Genomic DNA, 26,792 nt, shown 5'->3' on the forward strand with positions numbered 1-26,792 from the left:
AAAAATTTTTTTAACGTCTATTTATTTTCGAGAGACAGAGCATGAGCGGGGGAGCAGCAGAGAGAGAGGGAGACAGAATCCGAAGCAGGCTCTAGGCTCTGAGCTGTTAGCACAAAGCCAGTGGTGGGGCTTGAACCCAGGAACTGTGAGATCATGACCTGAGCCAGTCAGGTGCCCCTACAAGTTCTGGTTTTATAAAATGTGTCTAGAATCCTTACTTCCCAGGAAAGGGGAAGGAGAGACAAGAAGGAGTAGCTGGAAAGTCAGGTTCTAGGGAAAGGGAAGAGGGTAGGTTAGGGACTCCACTCTGGTGTCCCACGCCTAGCCAGTTCCCTTCTGGGGTCCTCCCGCTTCCTGAACACTCAGGTGGTTGTACCATCCCTTAGGATCTAGGCACCACAGATTCTGAGTGGTTTGACCTCTGGGTATGGGGGGCTAGAGTAAGCACAGGTAGACCCTGGTGTTGACTCTGAATCTCCGGATTGGAGGGAGCACTCCTGAGCCTGGAGCCGTTCCTGGGTTCTGGGAACCATGGTGTTGCACCTTCCCCACCCCCAAAGGAACTGGGGCCTGGCTGATGAAGGGCGGCTGTGCCCGCAATGAGCTGGTCTATTTCGTGCCTTCGATGAGAAGTAGTGGTTGGGAAGCGACCTGGGTGCGCGCGCCCATCCCTCGTGCAGTACTCGCGCGCCCCTTTCTTTGTTCACACGTTCCAAGGACGCGTCATAGGCGGCACACCCAACAGTGTGCGCTTTGCCTGGCCCCTTTGGCAGCTAACGGAAACCTGAGCCACTGACTTCATTTGAAGGACCCGACCTTGCAGAAGTGCTCCTCATGGGCAGTTACCTGAGCCGGCCCCGCCCTCGGCCGCTGTCCCCTTCTCTGCTAGGCTGGGACCCGCCCGAGACGCTTGAGAGCCTCGGGCCCACGCACCCAGCCCGCAGTGTTCCTCCGACTTGCCGGGTTCACTCGGCGGCCCCCACCCTGGACCTAACTCGCAGGCCGTCATGCGAGAATCTTGTGGCTTCACCCCGTCGTCGTCGGTACCGTCGGCGGTTTGCCATAGTCCATCTGCGGCAATATCCAATCCAGCAGGCCCGGTGTTTATTTATGGGGGTCTTTTCCTCAGTGCCCCACACCCTCCATCCGAAGCCTGTGCTGTCTGCCTGCAGGTCCAAGATGTTCTGCACTTCAGTGATCCTGAAGATGGCATCTGCTAAGGGCAAGCTGACGCTGGGTTTGGCTCTGAAGGAGACAGTCCTCTGTATGTGGTCTTCGCTGTCTAATCACCTCCCAAATCCTTGTGTAAGGGAGACCTTGATGAGGGCCCTCGAAGAGAATGGTCAAGCGAAAGCCAAAGAAGAGAAAGACCTGACCTCCCTGGTTGAGAGCAGGGAAGAGCTGGCAAAGCCTGAAGAAGGGCACCCAGTCCCCAAGAGGCAGGATGATCTGAGAGGGGATGCCGAGTGCAGTGGGAGCATGCAGTCAGCATTTAGACGCCTGATGGTCAACGGAGTCCTCTCTTCCTTTGTGCCCAGGCCGGGGCCTCTGAAGAGAGACTTCTGTTCTACCAGCTTAGAAGACAGCCTGATTAGGAAATCCCACACCTGCTTTTTGAGCTCATGCAGCAAACGCAATGCCATCACCAGTTCTTACAGCTCCACTCGAGGGTTCCCACCGCTGCCGAGGAGCTTCCCAGGCACAGCTGGGATCCGAGGCCCAGCCTCATACCAGCCCCAAGTGGCTGCAAAGAAAGCCAGTGAGGAAAGCTATCATTCTAGCTCTTCAGCCTCAGTAGAACCACAAAGGAAGATCAAGCATGAAAATGTTGCAGATGCACCTTCTGGGCAGAAGCAAAGTTTGAGGGATCGCTCACCTCTACCTGACAGCTCCAGGCCCCAGAAGCGCAAGATTCCTCTGCTGTTGTCCTCTAGGCGACATGACTCACTGATCCTGCTCCCACCACCCCAGGTGGGTTATCGAGTCACTGCTGAAGACCTTGACTTAGAGAAGAGAGCTGCGATCCAGTGGATCAACAAGGCCTTGGAAGGGTAAGACTGAGGCCATCTCCAACTGTAGCGCCCCTCAGCTTTCCTGTTTGTCCATACCCGCCTGTGGCAGGCACTCCCTCCTCCAGCTCCCAGCACTAATTCACAGCAGAAGACTTCTGGCAGATGCAGAACTCCCCAGGCCCAGTGGCCTTCCCATAGTTGGATGGAGGGGCACCTCCATGGGCTGTTTTTCTTGGTTCTCTCTAAACCTTTGCCTTACTTGGCTTGGCTGTAAGAAAGGGGTCCTCCTTTCCCTGGTCCACCAGGGTTTATTCCCCAGTACTTTGTGCAGGGCCTCACTGGTTCTTTGGAGGAGCATTGTAGGAAACCATCAAAGTTCTGCTATGCCCAGGGCACTGTGCCTGTGGGCCAACTACCCCCATCAAGTAGGTTAGCTGTCTCCATAGAGACAATGTTTCATTCCCATTGTCTTTCTGCCTGATGTGACCCTAGAAATTGGGTGGCTGGAGCTTGTTAGGCCAGCCCACCCAGTGATCCCTGCAACCGAAGAACAAGATTTGGACCAGTTTTTCTCCAGGCAGGAGCAGGCAAGACAGCCTTCAGTCTTTCTCTTTCTACATATGAACACTCGGTACCACATAAACATTCAATAAATGAACAAAGTTATGTATGTCACACACATATATAGTCATATATATTTATATGTTATATATGTTTTATATAGTCATATATAATATATATGTATATAATATGTATTATGTGTATTGTTAAATGTATTATATATATTACATAATTTGCTATCTGTAATGTACATAATATATATGTAATGCATATGTATAATATATATATAACATACTACATATGTATAATGTATAATGTATAATTATTATACATAATAATAGAACATACAATTAATATAAAATATATGCATACATTATATACATATGTAATATATGTATATATAGGTGATATATATAATAGGTGATATATATAATAATTCCTGTACATATAAAATGTATATAATATGTGTAATATATACAAAATATACAATATGTATCATATAATAATATATATTGAATACATATGTGATTTTTTGTTATGCCAAATATTCCATGTCTTTTCTCTTTGAACACAATGGAGGAAAAATTGACTTGTACAAGTAGCTGGTCTTAACTGTGTCAGGTTTTCTGTGGCTCAGCTGATGGCAAAGCAGCACCACTTTATGCTCTAGACACTGACTCCTGATTTTTGTATTTGAGACCATGAGGTGGCAACCCATGCACCAGCCTTTTCCCTCTTTTGTGTCTCACAGGCTCACCCGACATCACTCTGGGCTTGATCATGCCTACTGTATGTTATGAAATGGCTGTGACAACTTAGTCTTTTTTAAATTTTTTAAATTGGATGCAACTGTAGACTTACAAGACAGTTACAAAGTTACAGAGAATCCCCATCTAGTCTTCACTGAGCTTCTCCTAATGTTAATATCTTACAGAACAATGGTTGAAACCAGGAAACTGACACTGATATGATGCTATTAGCTAAACTTCAGACTTTAATTGGATTTTCCTAGTTTTTCTAGTAAAGTTTTCTTTCTGTCCCAGTATCAGTCCAGAATCTCAAATTTGATTTAGTTGTCATGTCTCCTAGTCTCCTCCCAACTGACCATCTCTCTGTCTTAATATCTTGTGTAACCTTGATGTGTCTGAAGAGTACTGGTTAGGTATTTTGTAGAATTTCCCTCAATCTGGATTTCTCTTTTTTCTCATAAGAACATTGAGGTTAGGATTTTGAAGAAAAATCTTAGGTGATGTACCCTTCTCAGCACGTCACCTCAAGGGTACATAATATCCATATATCTTACTATGGGAAATATTAGCCTTGATCACCTGGTTAAGGTGATGTATACCAGAGTTCTCCATTGGATAGTTATTTTTCCCTGTGTAATAAATATTTCAGGGGGGAAATCATACTTTGATGCTACCAAAAAATTATGTTTGTCCTTGAACTTTGCATCATCAGTGGATCTTGCCTACAGCAATTATTGTGCTGTTTTATAAAAAATTTTTGATGTTTTTTTATTATTTATTTTTGAGGGAGAGACAGAGTGTGAGCAGGGAAGGGGCAGAGAGAGAGGGGGAGACACAGAATCTGAAGCAGGTTCCAGGCTCATACCTGTCAGCATGCGGGGCTCAAACCCACCAACCATGAGATCGTGACCTGAGCTGAAGTCAGACACTTAACCGACTGATCCACCCAGGTGCCCCCAAAACACTGCTTTTAAGAATCACTTGGTTCAGCTCCTTTCAGCTTCAAGTGAGGTTATGTGATTCATTTGTATTACACTTAGATTCATTTCTCACAGTCTGCATTCCATTTCGGGTTCTCCTAACAGTCTAACAATCTAGTTGATTTTAATTTGCAAACAGTGAATCTCACTCTTTTTGGTGTGCAGTTTGCTTATATTTTGTTGAGTACTTCTGTGTCTGAGTATTCTGTGTTTGAGTATCCATGAGAGATATTGGTCTGAAATTTTATTTTCTTGTGCTCTTTTTGTCTGGCTTTGATATCAGAGTAATATTGCTCACATAGAATGAGCTGGAAGGGTTCCCTCCTATATATCTGGAAGAATTTGTAGAAGGATTGGTATAATTTCTTCTTGAAATGTTTGGGAGGCTTTACCAATGGAGCCATCTGGGCCTGGGTTTCTATGGGAAGATTTAAAAATTACTAATTCAATATCTTGCTGTAGGCCTACTAAGGTTTTCTAATTCTTCTTGAATCAGTTTCGGTAACTGGTGTCTTTCTGGGAATCTGCCCATTTCATGTAAGTTGTCTAATGTGTTGGCATAAAATTGTCCATTGTATTTCCTTATAATCTTAATATTTGTAAGGTAGAAAATGATACCCTCTCTTCAATTTCTAATTTTCTTAGTGACTTTATTCTGTATCTCCACCTAAATGTCTCCCATTCTCATTCTTGCTTTCTTTTTGGTCAGTGTGTCTAAACGTTGTTAATTGTGTTGATTTTTTGTGGTTTTTATTGCTGTTTTCTATTTTTGTTGTTAATTTAGGTTCTAATCTTTATTATTTAATTCTTAATGCTTCCTTTGGGTTTAGTTTGCTCTTCTCTTAGAAGTTTCTTAAGGTGGAAGATTAGGGATTTGACCTTTCTCTTCTGTAATTTAGGCATTTTAAGCTATAAATTCGCCTTTTTAATGGCATTAGAATAATGTTGAAACTATGTTTGGATGACATTCAGTTCAATATATGTTCTAATTTCTATTATGATTTTTTTCTTTTACCCTAAGTTTAGAAGTATGTTCTTTAATTTCCAAATATTTGGGGATTTTTGCACATTTCTTTCTGGTTTTGATTTATAATTTTATTCCACTGTGATCTTAAACCTACATTTAATGATTTCAATCCTTTTAAATTTGTTGGGACATTTTTTATGGCCAACCATATGCTCTATTTTGGAAAATGTTCCATAGGTATTTAAAAAAAGGTATATTCTACTGTTTGGGGGCAGAGTGTTCAATCAATGTCAAGTTGAGTTGTTGGATAGTGTTGTCCAAAACTTAAAAATAAGTCTTTTAGGGGAGCCTGGGTGGCTCAGTTGGTTGAGCGTCTGACTTCAGCTCATGGTTTGTGAGTTCGAGCCCCGTGTCGTCTCTGTGCTGACAACTGAGAGCCTGGAGTCTCTGTGCTGACAGCTCAGAGCCTGGAGCCTGCTTCCAATTCTGTCTCCCTCTCTGTCCCTCTGTCCCTCTCCCCCTCACGCTCTGTCTCTATCTCTCAAAAATAAATAAACATTAAAAAAATTTTTTAAAATGTCTTTTTATTCTTGCTGATTTCCTGTCTAATTTTTCTATCAGCTATTGAAAATGGAGGCTTAAAATACTCAACTATAATTGTCTTATTGTCTGTTTTACATTTCAATTCTGTAAGTTTTGGCTGTGTGGATGTTGGAGCTCTGTTGTTAGCTGCACATAAGTTTTAAATTGTGATAGCTTCCTGATTATTGACCATTTTATCATTATGAAATGTCCCTCTTTCTCTTTTGTAATATTTTTAGACTTAAAGTTAGCTTTGCCAAATATTGTTACAGTTAATCCAGCTCTTATGGATACTGTTTACGATTAATATATTTTTCCATTCTTTTAATTTGAATTTGTTTTTATACTTGAATCTAAGCTGTATCTCTTATAGCCCAGCATATAATGGGTCTTGCTATTTAAAATCCAGTCTCTGTTCTTTTATTTGTACTTTTGAATCTATTCACATTTATTGTAATTATTGCCATGGTTGGGTTTACTTTTTCCATTTTGCTACTTATTTTCTATTTGTCTCGTGTGTGGTTTTTGTTTTTTGTTTTTTGCTTCTCTGTTGCTCCTTTACTACCTTTGTGCTAAATAGATTTTTTTTTAGTGTATAATTTTAATCTCCTCTCTTCCCCCTTTATTTTTACTATTTTTGAGTTATTTTCATAGTGGTTTCTCTAAGAATTACAATATGCATCTTAAATTTTCAAATATCTACCTCCTTACATGCAGATGACAAATAAATACATCAAAAGATATTTAACACCATTAGCTGGTAAGGAAATGCAAATTAAAACCGCAATGAGCTATTACTACATGCCTCTGAGAATGGCTAAAATAAGTAGTGATGATATCAAGTGCTGTGAAGATGCTAGGTCATTCATACATTGATAGTCAAAATGCAAAATGATACAGCCACTCTAGAAAACAGTTTGGCAGTTCCTTTGAAAACCAAAAGTGGACTTACATTTGACTGAGCAGTTGTACTCATGGCCATTTATCACAAAGAAATGAAAACTTATTTCCATGAGAAAACATGTTCACCAATGTTTATAGCAGCCTTATACCTGATATCTCAAAACTGTAAACTACCCAAAAGTCCTTCAATGGGTGAATGGTTAAACAACTATGTACATCATTCTATGAAATACTATTCAGCAATAAAAATAAACGAGGAACACCTGGGTGGCTCAGTCAGTTAAGTGTCTCCCCTTTCTCTCCGCCCCTCCCTGATCACTCTGTCTCTCAAAAATAAATAAATGTTAAAAAAAATGAACTATTGATACGCAATTTAGATGGACCTCAAGAGAATTATGATGAGTGAATAAAGTCAGTCTCCAAAGGTTACATAGCATATGATTCCATTTATGTAACATTCTTGAAATAATAAAAGTATGGAAATAGAGAATAGATTAGTAGTTGACAAGGGTTAGGCATGGGGTGGATATATATGGCTATGAAGAGATGTCACAAGGGAGGCTTTTGGTGATAGATTAGTTCTGCATATTGATTGTGGTGGTTACACAAATCTGCATAGACATTGTAATTGAATTGCATATAAATACACACACATAAATACATGTAAAATAATGAAAAATGAGTAAACTTTGTAGATTGTACCAATGTAATTTTTCTTGTTTTTATGTTGTTCTATGGTTATACAGGTATTGTGATTGGGGGAAATTGACTAAAGGGTACATACAAACTCCCTGTACCTTCCCCCCAAATTTGCTGGCAAACATAAAATTATATCAAAATAAAATGTAAAGGAAGTATATCTCAGATTAATATGAATTAATTGATTAATACTAATTTATTTCCAGTAAATAATGTAAACTTTGCTCCAACATAGATATATTATTTTTCCTCTCTGAGAGACTATTGCATCTTTATATGTTATAAGCCCAGGTTGATAATTATTATTTTGTAAACTTATGCCTTTTAAATCAGTTTCTTCATGATAAGAGCTAAGATGATGGAGTAGTAGGAGGACCCTATGCTTACCTTGTCCCTCGAACACAGCTAAATGAGTATCAAATCATTCTGAACACCCAACAAATAGATCTGAGGACTGAGAGAGCAGACTGCACAATTAGTGGGAGAGAAGAGACTACATCATGGAAGATAGGAGGTGCAGAGATGTGATTTGAGGAACAAAAGGATCTCAGGTGCTGCAGAGGAGAGGGAGCCCTGATCACAGAGGAGAGAGAGCAGCACAAAGGAGATTGCACAAAGAAAACACTTCGCCGAGGCTATTTACTGGGAAAAGGAGAGGGACTGATTATTTGAGTTTTTACAACTAGCAGAGCTCAAAGACTGGAGTTCTAGAGGTCCACACCCTGGCTGGTGTTGAATCTGGCAGGCACTACAGTGATTCAGTGGAGAAAGCAGGGAGAGGGCTGGGAGCAGATGGTGTGATCTGAGAATCCCTCAGATCCTCGCTGAAAATAAATGATATAGAAGATAATAATAATAATAATAATAATAATAATAATAATAATAAAACAAGTAAAACAGGTCAATGAGACTAGGAGCTGGTTCCTTGACTTAATAAAATTGGTAACCCCAGCTTTATCAAAAAGAAAAGAGAAAGGACCCAAATAATTAAACCATTAATGAGAGAGGAGAAATCATAACCAACAGAAATACAATTATAAGAGAATATTATGAAAAATTCTATGTCATCAAATTGGGCAATCTGGAAGAAGTGGATAAATTCCTATGAACATATAAACCACCAAAACTGAAACAGAAAGAAACAAAATTTGAACAGACTGATAACCAGCAAAGAAATTGAATCAGAAATCAAAAATCTCCTAACAAAAAAAATTACAGAGCCGGATGGCTTCCTAGGGGACTTCTATGAAACATTTTAAAAAAGAGTTAAAATGTATTCTTCTGAAACTGTTCTAAAAAATAGAAATGGCAGGAAAACTTCCAAACTCATTCTACAAGGCCATAATTACCTTGATTCCAAAACCAAAGACCCCACTAAAAAAGAGAATTATAGGCCAATATTCATGATGAACACGGATGCAAAAACTCATAACAAGTTACTACGCATTAAATCCAACAGTACATTAAAGGAATCATTCACCACAATCAACTGAGACTTATTCCTTGGCTGTAAGTTTGGTTCAATATTCACAAATCAATCAATGTGATATACCACATTAATAAATGAAAGGATAAGAACCATATGATCCTCTCAATAGATGCAAACATATGTTAAAAAGCATTTGACAAAGTACAGCATCCATTCTTGATAAAACCCTCAGCAAAGGGATGTTATAGGGGACTCTGAGTATAAAGGAAAGGCCATAAGTAAGAATTAGAAAAATAAGAAGTATAAAAGGAGTAAAAATAAGGATATCAGTCAAGGGACTCACAAAATAAAAGGACATAAACTATGACACCATATACCTAAAACATGGGGAGAAGAGTAAAGAATGGGTTCAAACTTAAGTGACCATCAACTTAAGATAGGCTGCTGTATGCAGAAGATGTTATACACACTTAATGGTAACCACAAATCAAAAACCAGTAGTAGATATACAAAAAATGAAGAGAAAGTCATCCAGGTATGTCACTAAAGACAGCAAACTTACGGTGAGAGAAGATAGCATGGAAAGAAAGGAACAGAGCAAATCCACAAAAAGAAACACAAAACAAATAACAAGATGGCAACAAGTATATACCTATTATAATTGTTTTTAATGTAAATGTACTAAATGCTCCAATCAAGAGACATAGGGTGATAGACTGGATTAAAAAAGAGCCATCTATATGTTGCCTACAAGAGACTCATGTAAGACCCTAACAACACATGCATATTGAAAGTGAAGGGATGCAGAAGCATTTATCATGCAAATGGATGTGAAAAGAAAAGCAGGGGTAGCAATACTTATATGAGAAAAAATTGACTTTAAAACAAAGACAGTAACAAGAGATAAAGAAGGACACTATATAATCATTAAGGAGACAATCCAAAGAGAAGGCATAACAATTGTAAGTATGTATGCACCCAACATGTCAGCACCCAAACACATAAAATGGTTAATGACAAATATAAGGGACCTAACTGATAGTAACACAATAATAATAGGGGATACCCCACTTACATTGATGGACAGATCATTCAGACAGAAAATCAACCAAGAAATGGTGGCTTTGAATGACACAGTAGACCATACGGATTTAATAGATATATTCAGAGCATTTCATCCAGAACAGCACAATACACATTCTTTTCACCAGCACACAAAACATTCTCCAGAATAGATGACATATTAGTCACAAAACAAGTCTCAACAATTTCAAAAAGATCAAATTATACCATGCATCTTTTCTGACCACAATGCAATGAAATTAGAAATCAACCACAAAAAAAATTCTGGAAAGAGCACAAATATTTGGAGTTTAAATAACATGCTACTAAACAATGAATAGTTCAGTGAAGAAATGAAAGAGGAAATCAAAAAATACATGCAGACAAATGAAAATGAAAACATAGTAGTCCAAAACCCTTGGGATACAGCAAAAGTGGTTCTAAGAGGGAAATTAATAGCAATACAGGCCTACCTCAAGAAGCAAGACAAATGTCAAATAAAAAATCTAAACTTACACCTAATGGAACTATAAAAGAACAACAAACAAAGCCTAAAGCCAGCAAAAGGGAAGTCATAAAGATTAGAGCATAAATAATCAATGAAACCAACAGCTTGTTCTCTGAAAAGATCAACAAAATTAATAGCTTCTACCCAGACTCATCAAAAGAGAAAGGGAAGGAGGGAGGGAGGCAGAGAGAGAGAGAGAGAGAGAGAGAGAGAGAGGACTCAAATAAAAAAAACCAGAAATTAAAGAGGAGAAATAACAACCAAAACCACAGAAATACAAAGGATTTTAAGAAAATTTTATGAAAAAATATATGCCAACAAACTGGACAACCTAGAAGAAATAGATAAATTGTAGAAAGATATAAACTACCAGAACTGAGGCAGGAAGAAATAGAAAATCTGATTAGACAGATTACCAGCAAGGTAATCCTTTCCAAAATATAGAAGAGGAAAGATCACTTCCAAATTCATTCTATGAGGCCAACATTACCCTGATTCCAAAACCAGATAAAGATACCACACAAAAAGAGAACCACAGGCCAATATCTCTAATGAACATAAATGTAAAAATCCTTAAAATTATGTTAAACTGAACCCAACAATATATTTTTAAAAATTCACCATGATCAAGTGGGATTTATTTCTGGGATGCTAGTGTGTTTTAATATTTTCAAATCCATCAATGTAATACATCACATTAATAAGAGAAAGGACAAAAACCATACGATCACTTCCATAACTGCAGAAAAAGCATTTGAAAAAGCGTAAGATACACTCATGACAAAACCCTCAACAAAGTATTTAGAGGGAACATACCTCAACATAATAAAGGCCTTTTATGAAGAACCCATAGCTAACACCATAGACAAAGGTGAAAAATTGAGAGCTTTTCCTCCATGGTCAGGAACAAGATGGGGCTATCCACTCTCACCAGTTATCCAGCGTAGTACTAGAAGTCCTAACCACAGCAATCAGACAAGAGAAAGGAATAAAAGGTGTCCAAATTGGTAAAGATGAAGTAAAACTTTCACTATTTGCAGATGACCTGATACTATATATACAGAAAACTCCAAAATCTACTAGAACTGATAAATGAATTAATCAAGGTCACAGGATACAAAATTAATGTACAGAAATCCACTGCATTTCTATATGCCAATAATGAAGCAGCAGAAGAGAAATTAAGAAAGCAATCCCATTTACAGTAGCACTAAAAGTAATAAGATACTTAGGAATAAATTTAACCAAAGGGGTGAAATTGAAATTGAAGATGACACAAAGAAATGGAAAGTAATTCCATGCTCATGAATTGGAAGAACCAATATTATTAAAATGTCTATACTACCCAAAGCAATCTACACATTTAATGCAACCCCTATCAAAATACAAATGGCATTTTTCACAGAACTAGAACAAACAATCCTAAAACTTGTATGGAACCACAAAAGACCCCAAATACCAAAGCAATCTTTGAAAAAAAAGAAAAAGAAAAAAGAAAACAGGAAGCATCACAGTTCCACACTTCAAGTTATATTACAAAGCTACAGTAATCAAAACAGTATGGTACTGGCACAAAAATAGAAACACAGATCAATGGAACAGAATATTAAGCCCAGAAATAAACCTGTAATTATATGGTCAATTAATCTTCAACAAAGGAGATAAGACTATTCAATGGGAAAAAGACATTCTCTTTAACAAAAGGTGTTTGGAAAACTGGACAGCTACATCCAAAAGAATGAAATTGAACCACATTTTTTTTTTACATCATACACGAAAATAAACTCAGAATAGATTAAGAATTTAAATGTGAGACCGGAAATCATAAAGATCCCAGATGAGAGCACAGGCAGTAATTTCTCTGACATCAGCCATAGTGACATCTTTCTAGATAAATCTCTTGAAGCAAAGGAAATAAAAGCAAAAATAAAATATTGGTATTACATCAAAATAAAGAAGTTTCTGCACAGCAAAGGAAACAACAAAACTAAAAGACAACCTATGGAATGGGAGAAGATATTTGCAATATAAGAGATATTCACTGAAAAGGAAAAAAATAAAACTCCATTTCCAAATGGCATGATGGTCTGTATAGAAAATCCCAGGAAAATCTACAAAATAAATCCTCCTGAAGCAAATTATTGAGCTTGACCTGCTCTCAGGATACAAGATCAATACACAAAAATGAATTTCATTTCTATATACTAATGGTGAATAGGTAGAAACTAAAATCAAAGCCGCAATAACACACTTACAATTTCTTCAGAGAAAACGAAATACTGAGGTATAAATCAAACAAGATATGCACAGGATCTGTGAGATAAAAATAAAAAATGCAAATGGAAGAAATAAAAGATGATCTAAATTCTTGGAGAGACCTACCATGTGAAAGGACCAAAAATCTCAACATAATAAACATGTCAAATCTCTCTGAATTCATTTATAGGGTTTTTTTTTTTGCTTGCTTATTTGTTTGTTTGTTGGGTTTTTAAATGTTTTTAAGTTTTAATTCTAATGTAGTTAACATACAATGTTACATTTGTTTCAGGTGTACAGTATAGCGATTCAACAATTCTATATACTACTCAGTGCTCATCAAGGTGTATACTCTTAATCCCCTTTACCAATTTCACCCATCTCCCCACCCACTTCCCCTCTACTAACCATCTCTTCTCTATAGCTTGTTGATTTTATTTTTTTCAGAAAAGTGGGGTTTTGCTTAATTTTCTCTATTTTCCTGTTTCAATTTCATTGGCTGCTGCTTTTGTCTTTAATAATTCTTTCCTTCTGCTTTCTTGGTATTTATTTTTATTTTTTTCTAATTTCTGGAGGTAGTAACTTAGATTATTGAGTTCTATTGAGTTCTGTTTTTTTTTTAATGTTTGTTTTTAAGAGAGAGAGAGACAGAGAGACAGAGTGTGAGCAGGGGAGGGCCAAAGAGAGAGGGAGACACAGAATCCAAAGCAGGCTCCAGGCTGTGAGCTGTCAACACAGAGCCTGATGCGGGGCTCAAACCCATGAATGGTGAGATTATGACCTGAGCCAAAGTCAAACGCCCAACTGACTGAGCCACCCAGGTACTTAGTGAATTCTGTTTTCTAAAGTAAACATTTGTCGCTATAAGTACCTCTCTCAGCACTGCTTTGGCTACATCCCACAAATTTTGATAAGTTGTGCTTTCATTTACATTCAATACATTATATATATATTTTTCCTGTGGGACTTTCTCTTTGACTCATGAATTATTTAGAAGTATGTCATCTAATTTCCAAATATTTGAAGATTTTTTTGTTCACTTTCTGTAATTTATTTCTAGCTTTATGCTAGTATGGTCAGAGAACCTTCTCTATGATTTCTACTCTTTTAAATTTGTTAAGGTTTATTTTATGGTCCTCCTTAAGTGTTATCTTGATAATTGTTCTATGGATGTCAGAAAAGAATGTGTATTTTACTATTTTTGGAGTATTTTACAAATGTCCATCAAGTTCTTTTTCTTTATAGCATTGCTGAATTCTTCTATTTTGCTGATTTTCTGTTTAATTTTATCAATTGATAAATGAGGACTGAAACCCCCAACTATACTTGTGAATTTGTCTATTCTTTTGGTTCTTTCAGTTTTTTGCTTCATGTAGTTTGTTTTTTTTAAAAAAAAATTTAAATGTTTATTTATTTTGAGAGAGTGACAGAGTGCGAGAGGGAGACACAGAATTCGAAGTAGGCTCCAGGCTCTGAGCTGTCAGTACAGAGTCTGATGCAGGGCTTGAACTCAACCTGAGTCCAAGTCAGATGCTTAACCGACTGAGCCACCCAGGCGCCCCATGCTTCATGTATTTTGAAGCTTTATTGTTTGGTACATACACCTTTAGAATTGCTGTATCTTCTTGGTGGATAGGTCCTTTTGTTGTTATGTAATGTCCCTATTTATCCCTACTTACTTTCTTTGCACCAAAGTCTACTTTATCTGATGTTAATATATCCCTTTCTGATTAAAAAAATAATGTTTGCATGCTTTGTCCTTTTCCTTTCCAGCATAGGTATGTCATTATGTTTGAGGTGAGTTCTTGCAGGCAAACTACATTTAGGTCTGCCAAACTCTGTCTTTCAATTTGTGTATTCAGACCATAGACATTTAAAGTAACTATTGGTATATTCGGGCATGGTTCTGTCCTTTTATTATTTGTTGTCTGTTTCCTATATTTATGTTCTTCTGCTACTTTTTCCTTCTATCCTGTAAGTTAGCTGAACATTTTTAGAGTTCCATTTTGACTGATTTATAGTGTTCTCCAGCATATTACTTTTTGTGTAGTTTTCATAGTAGTTGTTCTAGTTATAATCATACATATATGTAATCACAGCCTACTGGTGTTGATGTCTTATCACTTCACGTGAAATGTAGAAACTTTACCTACCTTTACCCTTCCACTTTAAAAAATATAATTATTTCCACTATATACTTTAAGTACCACATCAGATGGTGTTATAACTTCTGCTTCAACCATAAAATATGATTAAAAAACTCATGAACTGAAGTATTGTGTATTATATTTACTTCCAGTTTTATCATTTTCTTTCTATTTGGAGATCTTCCTGTAGCCGGTATTTAAGACTAGGTCTGTTAGCAATAAAGTCTCTTAGTTTTCCTTGTTTTAGGATATCATTATTTCTTATTCACTCTTGAAGGAAGGACATGGGATTCAAAATTGACAGTTCTCTGCTTTCAACGCCTGAAAGATGTGTCTTTTCTTTTTAGCCTCCATTGTTTTAGATGAGAAATCTGTTGTCGTTCAAATTGGTGCTCTCTTCAATGCAATATCTTGCTTCTTTCTGGCTGTTTTAAAGTTGTTTCCCTTTTTGGGGCACCTGCGGGGCTTAGCCAGTTTAGCATCCGACTAGATTTCAGTTCAGGTCATGATCTCGAAGTGGTGAAATCAAGCCCTGCATCAAGCCCCAAGTTGGACTGTGAGCATGGAGCCTGCTTAGGATTCTCTCTCTCTCTCTCTCTCTCTCTCTCTCTCTCTCTCTCTCCCCCTCCCTTTCTCTCTCTCTCTCTCTCCCCCTCCCTCCCTCCATACCTCCCTCCCTCTCCCTCTCTCTTCCCCTCCCCTGCTCATGCTCACTCTCTCTCAAAATAAATAAACACTAAAAGAACAAATAAAATTGTTTCCTTGTTAGTTTTCAGAAGTTTAGTTTTGCTGTGTCTCGGCATGGATTTTTCTTTTCTTGTTATCCTTTTTGGGAACTGTTCAGCTTCTTGAATCTGTAGAATTATGTCTTTTGCCAAATTTGGGACTTTCAGCCATTATTTCTTCCAATACATGTTTATTTCCACACGTTGTCCTCTCCTTCTTCTGGGGCTCTGATAATATAAATTCTATGAATGCTAGACCTCCTTTTTCTTTAGTCTTTTAAGTTCCCGAGGATCTTTCACACACTCTTCCCCCCTTTTTTTGGTGTACTGTGTTCTCTTTACTCAGATTGGGTAAATTCTACTCATTTGTTTTCATTGATTCTGTCCTCTGTCATCTTCACTTACTATTGAGTCTATCTAGCAAGTTTTTAAACGTTAGTTATTTTATTTCAGTTGTATAATTTCCACTTAAGGTTTTGGAGAAGTTAAAATGGCAGAATAGTGGGGGTTATGCTGAGCTTGCCTTGTCCTTCCAACACAGCTAGATCATCATCAAATTATTATTTTTTTTTAATTTTTTTTTAACGTTTATTTATTTTTGGGACAGAGAGAGAGACAGAGCATGAACGGGGGAGGGGCAGAGAGAGAGGGAGACACAGAATCGGAAACAGGCTCCAGGCTCTGAGCCATCAGCCCAGAGCCTGACGCGGGGCTCGAACTCACGGACCGCGAGATCGTGACCTGGCTGAAGTCGGACGCTTAACCGACTGCGCCACCCAGGCGCCCCTCCATCATCAAATTATTTTTAACAACTAGGAAATCAATCGAAGGATTAAGAAAATAATCTGTACAATTGGAGTGGGAGAACATGGCAGATGTGAGGTTCAGAGCTATTAATTGGGGGAGAGGAAAGTCTCAGTACCACAGCAGGAAGGGAAACTTTTTCATGGAGAGTGGTAAGGAAGAGAGGGAGAGAGTGGTGGGGAAGGAATGACTTGTAGGATTCACACAAGACCCCATAGTGTGTGGATCCCCTGGGTCGCACTAAGAGATATTGCTTCCTTTCCCGGTGTATATTTGGAAGAGGACTTTTGTTTGTTTGGTTTTGGTTTTGTCTCTTCAAGGACAATAGTCCTGTTGGGAGCCATTGAGTGACCATTCAATAGCAGGGAGTTGCTATGGTAGCACCTGCAGATGGTAGACATACTGGTTGCAGCTTTTTGCTGTTCACTGAAGTAGACTCCAGCCACTTGGCTTGCCTTGTGTGACTGCTTTTCTGAAACAGAGGCACACAGAGACTGCAAATAACCTGATCACAGCTTTACACTGTGTGCCACAATATATTCCAGACACTGTGAGTGTGCCATGTGACTACTTTTCTGGGACAGGCCAGTGAAGGGCAGAGGAAGAGAGCAGGTCTGCTCCAGGCCCGGCCCTTTAAGATTTGGGGTTATGAATCACAGTCACCAGCCAGAGATAAAACACAGGAGAACTGTGGTGCTGGGTGTGCCAACTGCCAGGTACAGACAGGTTAAGGACAGGGATTTGACAAAAGCCTAGGACGCTTTTCTGTAAGGGCCACCTGAACAGAGGTGAGTTCCCCTCCCATGGGATTAAAGGGTGAAGTGATGCCATCTTCCATCTACTCCCCAATCCCAGCAACATCAGGCTTCAGAGGGAAGCACAGCGCCATCTAGCGGAGGCTGAAGTCTCTTACATCAAGCCCCACCCCCTGCATCCTGGAAGTGTTTCCATGACACACGTCAGCCTGAGAGTCAGTGATGCAGGACCTTCCGGCAAAGACCAGCACAAACAACTCCCTTGCACCAAGTCTACAGATCGTAGTGTTGCAAAGTTTCAGCTCTAGGGAAAATACGATCTAACTTCAGTTTTACCGTTATTCTTTATTTTATTATTATTTTTCATTTATTTTCTTGTTTTTAAATTCCTTTTTTTACTATTATTTTTATTTATACATTTTATATATATACATATTCTTTTAATTTTATTGTTTCTTGTCTTTTATTATATTTTGTTATATATATGCATATATATATATATTTTTTGAAGTTTATTTATTTTTGAAGTTTATTTATTTTGAGACAAAGACAGAGTGTGAACAGGGGAGGGGCAGAGAAAGAGAGGGAGAGTGACAATCGCAAGCAGGCCCCGCACTGTCAGCATGGAGCTCGATGCGGGGCTCAAACTAAAAAACTGTGATATCATGACCTGAGCTGAAACCAAGAGTAGGATGCTTAACCTACTGAACCACTCAGGCACCCCTATTTTATTTTCTTATATTTTATTTTATTTTTGGATCTAAATTTCTTTAGCAAGTAGACCAAAACACATACAGGATCTAGGAGGTATTTTGTTTGCTTGTTTTTCTTTTTATTTCTTCATTTTTTTTCTTCTTCTTTTCTTTTCTGGACAAAATAACAAGATGGAGAAATTCATCCCAAAATAAAGAACAGTAGACTTCAAGTTGTGTTACAAAGCTGTAATCATCAAGACAGTATGGTACTGGCACAAGAACAGACATTAAGATCAATGGAACAGAATAGAGAACCCAGAAATGGACCCACAAACATATGGCCAACTAATCTTTGACAAAGCAGGAAAGAATATCCAATGGAATAAAGACAGTCTCTTCAGCAACTGGTGCTGGGAAAACTGGACAGCAACCTGCAGAAAAATGAACCTGGACCACTTTCTTACACCATACACAAAAATAAACTCAAAATGGATGAAAAACCTCAATGTAAGACAGGAAGCATCAAAATCCTCGAGGAGAAAGCAGGCAAAAGCCTCTTTGACCTTGGCCATAGCAACTTCTTAGTCAACACGTCTCCAGAAGCAAGGGAAACAAAAGCAAACATGAACTACTGGGACCTCATCAAAATAAGAAGCTTCTGCACAGCAAAGGAAACAATCAGCAAAATGAAAAGGCAACCAACAGAATGGGAGAAGGTATTTGCAAGCTACATATCAGATAAAGGATTAGTGTCCAAAATCTATAAAGAACTTATCAAACTCAACACCCAAAAAACAAATAATCCAGTGAAGAGATGGGCAAAAGACATGAATAGACACTTCTCCAAAGAAGACATCCAGATAGCCAACCGCCACATGAACAAATGCTCAACATCACTCATCATCAGGGAAATACAAATCAAAACCACAGTGAGATGCCACCTCACACCTGTCAGAATGGCTAACATTAACAACTCAGGCAACAATAGATGTTGGCGAGGATGCAGAGAGAGAGGATCTCTTTTACACTGCTGGTGGGAATGCTAGCTGGTGCAGCCACTCTGGAAAACAGTATGGAGGTTCCTCAAAAAAATTAAAAATAGAACTACCCTATGGCCCAGCAATTACACTACTAGGTATTTATCCAAGGGATACAGGTATGTTGTTTTGAAGGGGCACATGCACCCCAATGTTTATAGTAGCACTATCCACAATAGCCAAAGTACAGAAAGAGCCCAAATGCCCCTCAATGGATGAATGGATAAAGAAGATGTGGTATATATATACAATGGAGTATTACTCGGCAATCAAAAAGAATGAAATCTTGCCATTTACAACTACATGGATGGAACTGGAGGGTATTGTTCTAAGAGAAATTAGTCATTCAGAGAAAGACAAATATCATAAGACTTCACTCATATGAGGACTTTAAGATGCAGAACAGATAAACATAATGGAAGGGAAGCAAAAATAATATAAAAACGGAGGGGGACAAAGCATAAGAGAACAAACTGAGGGTTACTGGAGGAGTTGTGGGAGGGGGGATGGGCTAAATGGGTAAAGGGCATTAAGGAATACACTTCTGAAATCATTGTTGCACTATATGCTAACTAACTTGGATGTAAATTTAAAAAATAAATTAAATAAAATGGTAAAAAAATTTAAAAAAAGAAAGAAAGGACAGTAGAACTCACAGCCAGGGATTTAATCAATACAGATATAAGTAAGATGTCTGAACTAGAATTTAAAACCATGATTACAAGGATACTAGCTGGGCTTGAAAAAAACCATAGAAGATGCTAGAGAATCCCTTTCTGCAGAGATAGAAGAACTAAAATCTAGTCATGCTGAAATTAAAAATGGTATAATTGAGATTCAATCTCCAATGGATGCCATGATAGCAAGGATGGATGAAGCAGAGTAATAAATCAGTGACACAGAAGATAAAATTATGGAAAATAATGAAGCTGAAAAGAGTGGGAAACAAGGCAAAAGACCCACAATACAAGACATAGAGAGAACTCAGTGATTTATTAAGAGGAAAACAATTATATCATAGGAGTCCCAGAAAATGAAGAGACACAAAAAAGGGGCAGAAGGTGTATGTGAGCAAATTATAGCTGAAAACTTTCCTAATCTGGGGAGGACACAGACATCAAAATCCAGAAGCACAGAAAACTCCCTTTAAGTTCAACAAAAGCTGACAATTACCAAGGAATATCATAGTCAAATTCACAAATACACAGACAAGGAAATAATCATGAAAACAAGAAGAAAAAAACCTTACCTACAAGGCAAGAGAGATCGGTTCACAGCAGATCTGTCTACAGAAACTTGGCAGGCCACAAGGGAATGGCAGGATATATTCAACATGCCGAATGGGAAAAACATGCAGCCAAGAATTCTTTATCCAGCAGGGCTGTCATTCAGAATGGAAGGAGAGATAAAGAGTTTCCCAGACAAACAAAACTAAAGGAGTTCATGCCCAGTAATCCAGCCCTGCAAGAAATTTTAAGTGAGACAGTGAGACTCTTTCAGTGGAGAAAAAACAAAACAAAACAAAAGACCAAAAGCAACAATGACTAGAAAGGACCAGAGAACATCACCAGAAACACCAGTTCTACAGACAACACAATGTTCATATTTTTCAATTATCACTCTGAGTGTAAATGGACTAAATGTTCCAATCAAAAGACATAAGGTATCAGAATGGGTTAAAAAAAAAAAAAACAGGATCCATTTATATGCTGCCTACAAGAGCCTCATTTTAGACCTAAAGACACCTGCAGATGGAAAGTGAGGGGATGGAGAACCATCTATCATGCTAATGGACATTAAAAGAAAAGCCAGAGTAGCCATATTTATAGCAGATAAACTAGATTTTAAAACAAAGACTGTATCAAGAGATGAAGAAGGGCATTATATCATAATTAAGGGGTCTATTTATCAAGAAGATTTAAGAATTATAAATAATTATGCCTCTAACTTGAAAGCACTCTAATATATAAATCATTAATAACAAACACAAAGAAACTTATTGACAGTAACACAATAATAGTAGGGAACTTCAACACCTCATTCACAGCAATGGACAGATCATCCAAGCAGAAAGTCAACAAGGAAATAATGGCTTTGAGTAACACACTGGACCAGATGGACTTAATAAATATATTCAGAACATTTCATTCTAAAGCAGCAGAATACACATTCTTCTTAAGTGCAAATGGAACATTCTCCATAATAGATCATATACTGGGTCACAAATCAGCACTCAACAAGTACAAAAAGATCAAGATCATCCATGCATATTTTCAGGTCACAACACTATGAAACTTGAAGTTAACTACGAGAAAAAATTTGGAAAGCCCTCAAATACATGGAGGTTAAAGAACATCCTACTAAAGAATGAATGGGTTAACCAGAAAATTAAATAAGAAATAAATAAATACATGGAAGCAAATGAAAATGAAAACACGACAGTCCAAACCCTTTGGGATGAAGCAAAGACAGTATTAAGAGGAAAGTACATTGCAATTCAGGCCTATCTCAAGAAGCAAGAAAGGTCCCAAATATACAACCTAATCTTACACCTAAAGGAGCTAGAAAAGGAAAAGCAAATAAAGCCTAAAGCCAGCAGAAGAGGGGAAATAATGAAGATTAGAGCAGAAATAAATGATATAGAAACAAACAAAAAACCTCGAGTAGAACATATCAATGAAACTAAGAGCTAGTTCTTTGAAAGGATAAAATTAATAAACCCTTAGCCAGATATATAAAAAAGAAAATAGAAAGGACACAAATAGATAAAATAATGAGTAAAAAAAGACAGATCACAACCAATACCACAGAAATACAAACAATTATAAGAGAATACTATGAAATATTATATGCTAACAAATTGGGCAATCTGGAAGAAATGTACAAATTCCTAGACACTCACAAACTATCAAAACTGAAACAGGAAGAAACAGAAAATTTGAACAGACCTATAACCAGCAAATAAATTGAATCAGTAATCAAAAATCTGCCAACAAACAAGAGTCCTGGGCCAGATGGCTTCCCAGAGGCATTCCACCAGACATTTAAAGTAGAGTTAATACCTATTGTTCTCAAACTGTTCTAAAAGAAGAGAATGGAAGTGAAACTTTCAAACTCATTCTATGAAACCAGCATTGCCTTGATTCCAAAACCAGACAAAGATCCCACTAAAGTGGAGAGTTATGGGCCAATATCCCTAATGAACACGGATGTAAAAATTCTCAACAAGATGCTGGCCAATCAATTTCAACAGTATATTAAAAGAATTATTCACCACGATCAAGTGGGCTACAGGGCTGCTTCAATATTTGTATATCAATCAAGATACACCTCATTAATAAAAGGATAAGAATCCTATGGTCCTGACAATAGATACAGAAAAAAAATTTGACAAAATACAGAATTCCTTCTTGATAAAAACCCTCAAGAAAGCATGGATAGATGGAACATACCTCAACATCATAAAAGCCATATATGAAAGATCCACATCTAATATAATCCTCAATGGGGAAAAACTGAAAGCCTTTTTCCCTATACTGAGGAATGAGACAAAGACGTCCACTCTCATCATTACTATTAGCCTCAGAAATCAGAAAACAAAAAGAAATAAAAGGTATCCAAATCAGCAGAGAAGAAGTAAAACTTTCACTATTTCACTATGTCCATGTACAGACATGTACTCTACATGGAAAACCTGAAAGACTCCATCAAAAAATTTCTGGTACTGATACATGAATTCAGGAAAGTTGCAGGATATAAAATCAATGTACAGGAATTGGTGCATTTATGTATACCAATAATGAAGCAACAGAAAGAGAAATCAAGGTATTAATCCCATTTACAATTGCACCCAAAACTGTAAGACATCTAGAGAAAAACCTAACCAAAGATGTAAAAGATCTCTACACCTGAAAATTATAGAATGCTTGTGAAAGAAATTGAAGAAGACACAAAGAAATGGAAAAAGTTCCATGCTCATGGATTGGAAGAACAAACATTTTTAAAATGTCTAAACTACCCAAAGCAATCTACACATTTAATGCAATCCCTATCAAGATACCAACAGCATATTTTGCACAGCTAGAACAAACAATCCTAAAATTTGTATTTAACCACAAAAGACCCATATAGCCAAAATAATCCTGAAAAAGAAAAAAAAAAACTGGAGGCATCATGATTCTGGAATTCAAGCTATACTAAAAAAACTCTAATGATGAAAACAGTATGGTATTGGCCCCCAAACAGACACATTAATCAATGGAACAGAATAGAAAACCCAGAAATGGACCCAGAACTATATAGTCAACTAATCTTTGACAAAAGAGGAAAGACTCTCCAATGGAAAAAAGACGGTCTCTTCAACAAATGTTTCTGGGAAAATGGATGCCATGACATGCAGAAGAATGAATCTGGACCACTTTCTTACACCATACATAAAAATAAATTCAAAATGGATGAAAGACCTAAATGTAAGACAGGAAACCATCAAAATCCTAAAGGAGAATACAGGCAGCAACATGTTTGACCTTGGCTGGAGCAACCTCTTACTAGACATGTCACCAAAGGCAAGGGAAACAAAAGTAAACATGAACTATAGGTATTTCATCAAAATAAAAAGCTCTGCACAGTGAAGGAAAAAATCAAAGGCAAACAAAAATCAAAAACAAAACTAAAAGGCAGCCTATGGAATGGGAGAAGATATTTGCAAATGACATATCTGATCAAGGGTTAGTATCCATAATCTATGAAGAACTTATCAAACTCAAAACCAAACAACCCAGCTATGAAATGAGCAGAAGACATGGACAGTTTTCAAAAGAAGGCATCCAGATGGCTAACAGACACATGAAAAGATGCTCAACATCACTTCTTATCAGGGAAATACAAATCAAAACCATGATTAGATACCACCTCACACCTGTAAGAAAGGCTAAAGCTAAAAACATAGAGGGGCGCCTGGGTGGCGCAGTCGGTTAAGCATCCGACTTCAGCCAGGTCACGATCTCGCGGTCCGTGAGTTCGAGCCCCGCGTCGGGCTCTGGGCTGATGGCTCGGAGCCTGGAGCCTGTTTCCGATTCTGTGTCTCCCTCTCTCTCTGCCCCTCCCCCGTTCATGCTCTGTCTCTCTCTGTCCCAAAAATAAATAAAAAACATTGAAAAAAAAATTAAAAAAAAAAAACATAGAAACAACAGCTGTTGGCAAGGATGCAGAGAAACAGGAACCCTCTGGCACTGTTGGTGGGAATGCAAACTGGTGCAGCCTTTCTGGAGAACTGTATGGAGGTTCCTCAAAACACCAAAAGTACAACTGCCCTACAATTCAGCAATTGTACTAGTCAGAATTTACCCAAAGGATACAAAAATATGGATTTGAAGGGGGTACAGGTAACGTTTATGGCAGCATTACAAACAATAGCCAAACTGTGGAGAGAGTCCTAATGTCCACTGACTGATGAATAAAGAGGAAGTGGGGTGTGTGTGTGTGTACACACACAATGGAATATTACTCAACTATCAAAAAGAATGAAATCTCACCATTTGTAATTACATGGTTGGAGCTAGAATGTATTATGCTAAGCAAAATAAGTCCATCAGAGAAAGACAAATACCATATGTTTTCACTCATATGTAGAATTTAAGGAACAAAACAGATGAACATATGAGATGGTGGCAGGGAGGAAGAGAAGAGAAGGAAACAAACCACAAGAAACAAACCACAGACCAAACTGTGGGTTGATGGAGGGAAGTGGGTGGGGGATGGACTAGATGGGTTAGGGGTATTAAGGAGTGCACATGTTATGAGCACTGGCTGTTGTATGTAAGTAAGTGATGGATCACTAAATTCTACTCCTGAAACCAATATTGCACTGTATGTTAACTAAAATTTAAATTTAAAAAAATTCTTCTTGGTTCTCTCCCCCCCCCATTTTTTTCTTTTAAAAATAACTTCTATTTTGTTGCTTAAAATTTTAGTCTTTTTTTATTTGTTTCAAGAAAGAATTTGTAATTTATTATTGATGCATATTTATGATGACTGCTTTAAAATATTTAACATTCCATCATCTTACTCATCCTGGTTTTGGTGTCAGCAAACTCTTTTATTCAAATTGTGATTTCACTGGTTCTTGGTATGAGGAATGATTTTTCTGTTATATCCTCAATGTTTTGGTTATGTTGTTAAGAGACTCTTTATCCTATTTCAATATTCTATTTAGCAGGTAGTTTTGCTGTTTAAGGTTAGCCTGTATGTTCTGACCTATTTTTGTGAGCTCGACAGTTTAATTCCAGAGACTTGCAATGTTATTCTGTTCTGCTTTATTCTTCTGGGGCTCCTGGGACTTCTTAATTCTGCTAGTACTCTCTGTGGGGACAGTGAGTGTTCACTGGGTTGCCTGGTATCCCTGAGCTACCTCCTGTTGAAGATAGGGTATCAGTAGCCATTTCTTTGAGGTCTTCTTATGCCACTGTTAAAGGGCAAAGAGACAAAGGGTTTTGCTGCTGCTGCTGCTGCTGCTGCTGCTGCTGCTGCTGCTGCTGTTGCTGTCATGGGCAGTTGGGGTTGTTTGCTGATGACTCAGTTGTAGAGTGAGGGTTGAATCTCTCCATGCAGTCTCTGTTGGGCTTCTCTATTCTTGTCCTTTGGCCAGAGACAGCAGGATTTTATTGTTGTTGTTGTTGTTGTTGTTGTTGTTGTTGTTGTTGTTGTTGTTGTTTTGTATATGCCCATTGGTGGTTCTAGGTTCTAGAACCCAGGTTCTTGGTTCTGGCACCAAGTCCTGGATATATGAGAAATTAACACACACACACACCCATACACAAGGAATTTGTCATATGTCATTCCTCCTGTTCCTAGTTAGTCCACTTTCATTTTGCCAGTCTTCAGAGTCTTTTTTATTGCTATCTGCATAATTTCTGAGGTGTTTTGTTCCATTAGAGGGGAGACACAGGGAACAGTAGTAAGTTTTTACCCTCTTGTTATGGTTCTGGTGTCTCTAACATTGCTTTTTGAGGAGAGGCTTTGCTGACCACCCCACTCTGCCACTGTGGAAGTCCCATACCCAAATCAGTTTGACTGTAAATTTGCTGACAAAAGTCTCATTTATTCCATATTTGTATCCTCCTCTGAAGGATCCTAACACAGTCCCAATACCCATCAGCTGTTCCAATTAATTAAAAAATAACAATTTTTATACATGTGTGTTTTAAATGGGTAAGGATACTAATTACATTACATAATTATACATATCTGGGATCCTTTTTCCTGTATTCTAAGTCTGTTCTCTGGGCTCACTTTTGTTCTTTCTGTTACTATTATTAAATAGTTCCTTTAAGTGAGGCTGTATGGGAGTAAGTTCTCTTATTTTATATCTACTATGACTTTTTTAGCCCTTACTTTTGAAAGATAATGTAGAAAGGTATAAGGTTTTTAGGTTGATACATAAATCCCCTTACCACCTTTATATTAGGGCATGGTTATGTGAAGACATTATAAGTTTTGAGTCTGTTGGCCAAGTACATTCCCATGGATAAGATTTTGTGTTCTTGTGTCAGCGTCAGTCATTCAAATGTGGACTCATATGTGTGTTGGGTAAGTTACTAATCCTCTGTTTACTTACAGATAAAATAAGGATAATCATAAGTGAGAGTTACAGAGTGCTTATATAAGTCCTCCTCTATGTCAAGTGCTTTGTGTCTAATACCCTTTTTTATTATTTATGTTGTTACTATTATTTTTTTCTCTTTTACAGATGATGGAGCTAATATCCAGAGCAAACTTGAGGACAGTGACATCATGACTCATCTGCATATGAGCTGACCCTCAAATCTGAGTACATATACTGTACTCTGTACTTGTAGTGCAATATTACATTCCATGTAGTGTCATTTTGATACTTAAATAAGATAATCATCTAAAGTTCTAA

At 37.7% G+C, this 26,792-nt stretch overlaps 1 protein-coding gene across 2 annotated transcripts; it reads left to right on the forward strand.

Annotated features, from left to right (window-relative positions):
- The first annotated feature begins 698 nt into the window (after window positions 1-698).
- Window positions 699-26,792, forward strand: LOC147584554 (nuclear envelope pore membrane protein POM 121-like). Of its 2 annotated transcripts, none has more exons than XM_086719707.1 (2): window positions 699-1,971; window positions 26,619-26,792. In XM_086719707.1, exons 1-2 carry the CDS (start codon window positions 835-837, stop codon window positions 26,664-26,666), a joined length of 1,185 nt encoding a protein of 394 aa, XP_086575833.1. In that variant the 5' UTR covers window positions 699-834; the 3' UTR covers window positions 26,667-26,792. The 2 variants fall into 2 exon arrangements, with proteins under 2 accessions (XP_086575833.1, XP_086575826.1); XM_086719700.1 differs by having other exon boundaries at window positions 702-2,051.

The sequence above is a fragment of the Puma concolor genome, chromosome A1 (assembly GCF_028749965.1).
Source record: "Puma concolor isolate L17-30 chromosome A1, mPumCon1.1.hap2, whole genome shotgun sequence".
Lineage (NCBI taxonomy): Eukaryota > Metazoa > Chordata > Mammalia > Carnivora > Felidae > Puma > Puma concolor.

Coding starts and splice junctions, on each gene's coding strand:
- LOC147584554 (XM_086719700.1), top strand. CDS start 835: ATGGGCAGTTACCTGAGCCGGCCCCGCCCTCGGCCGCTGTCCCCTTCT.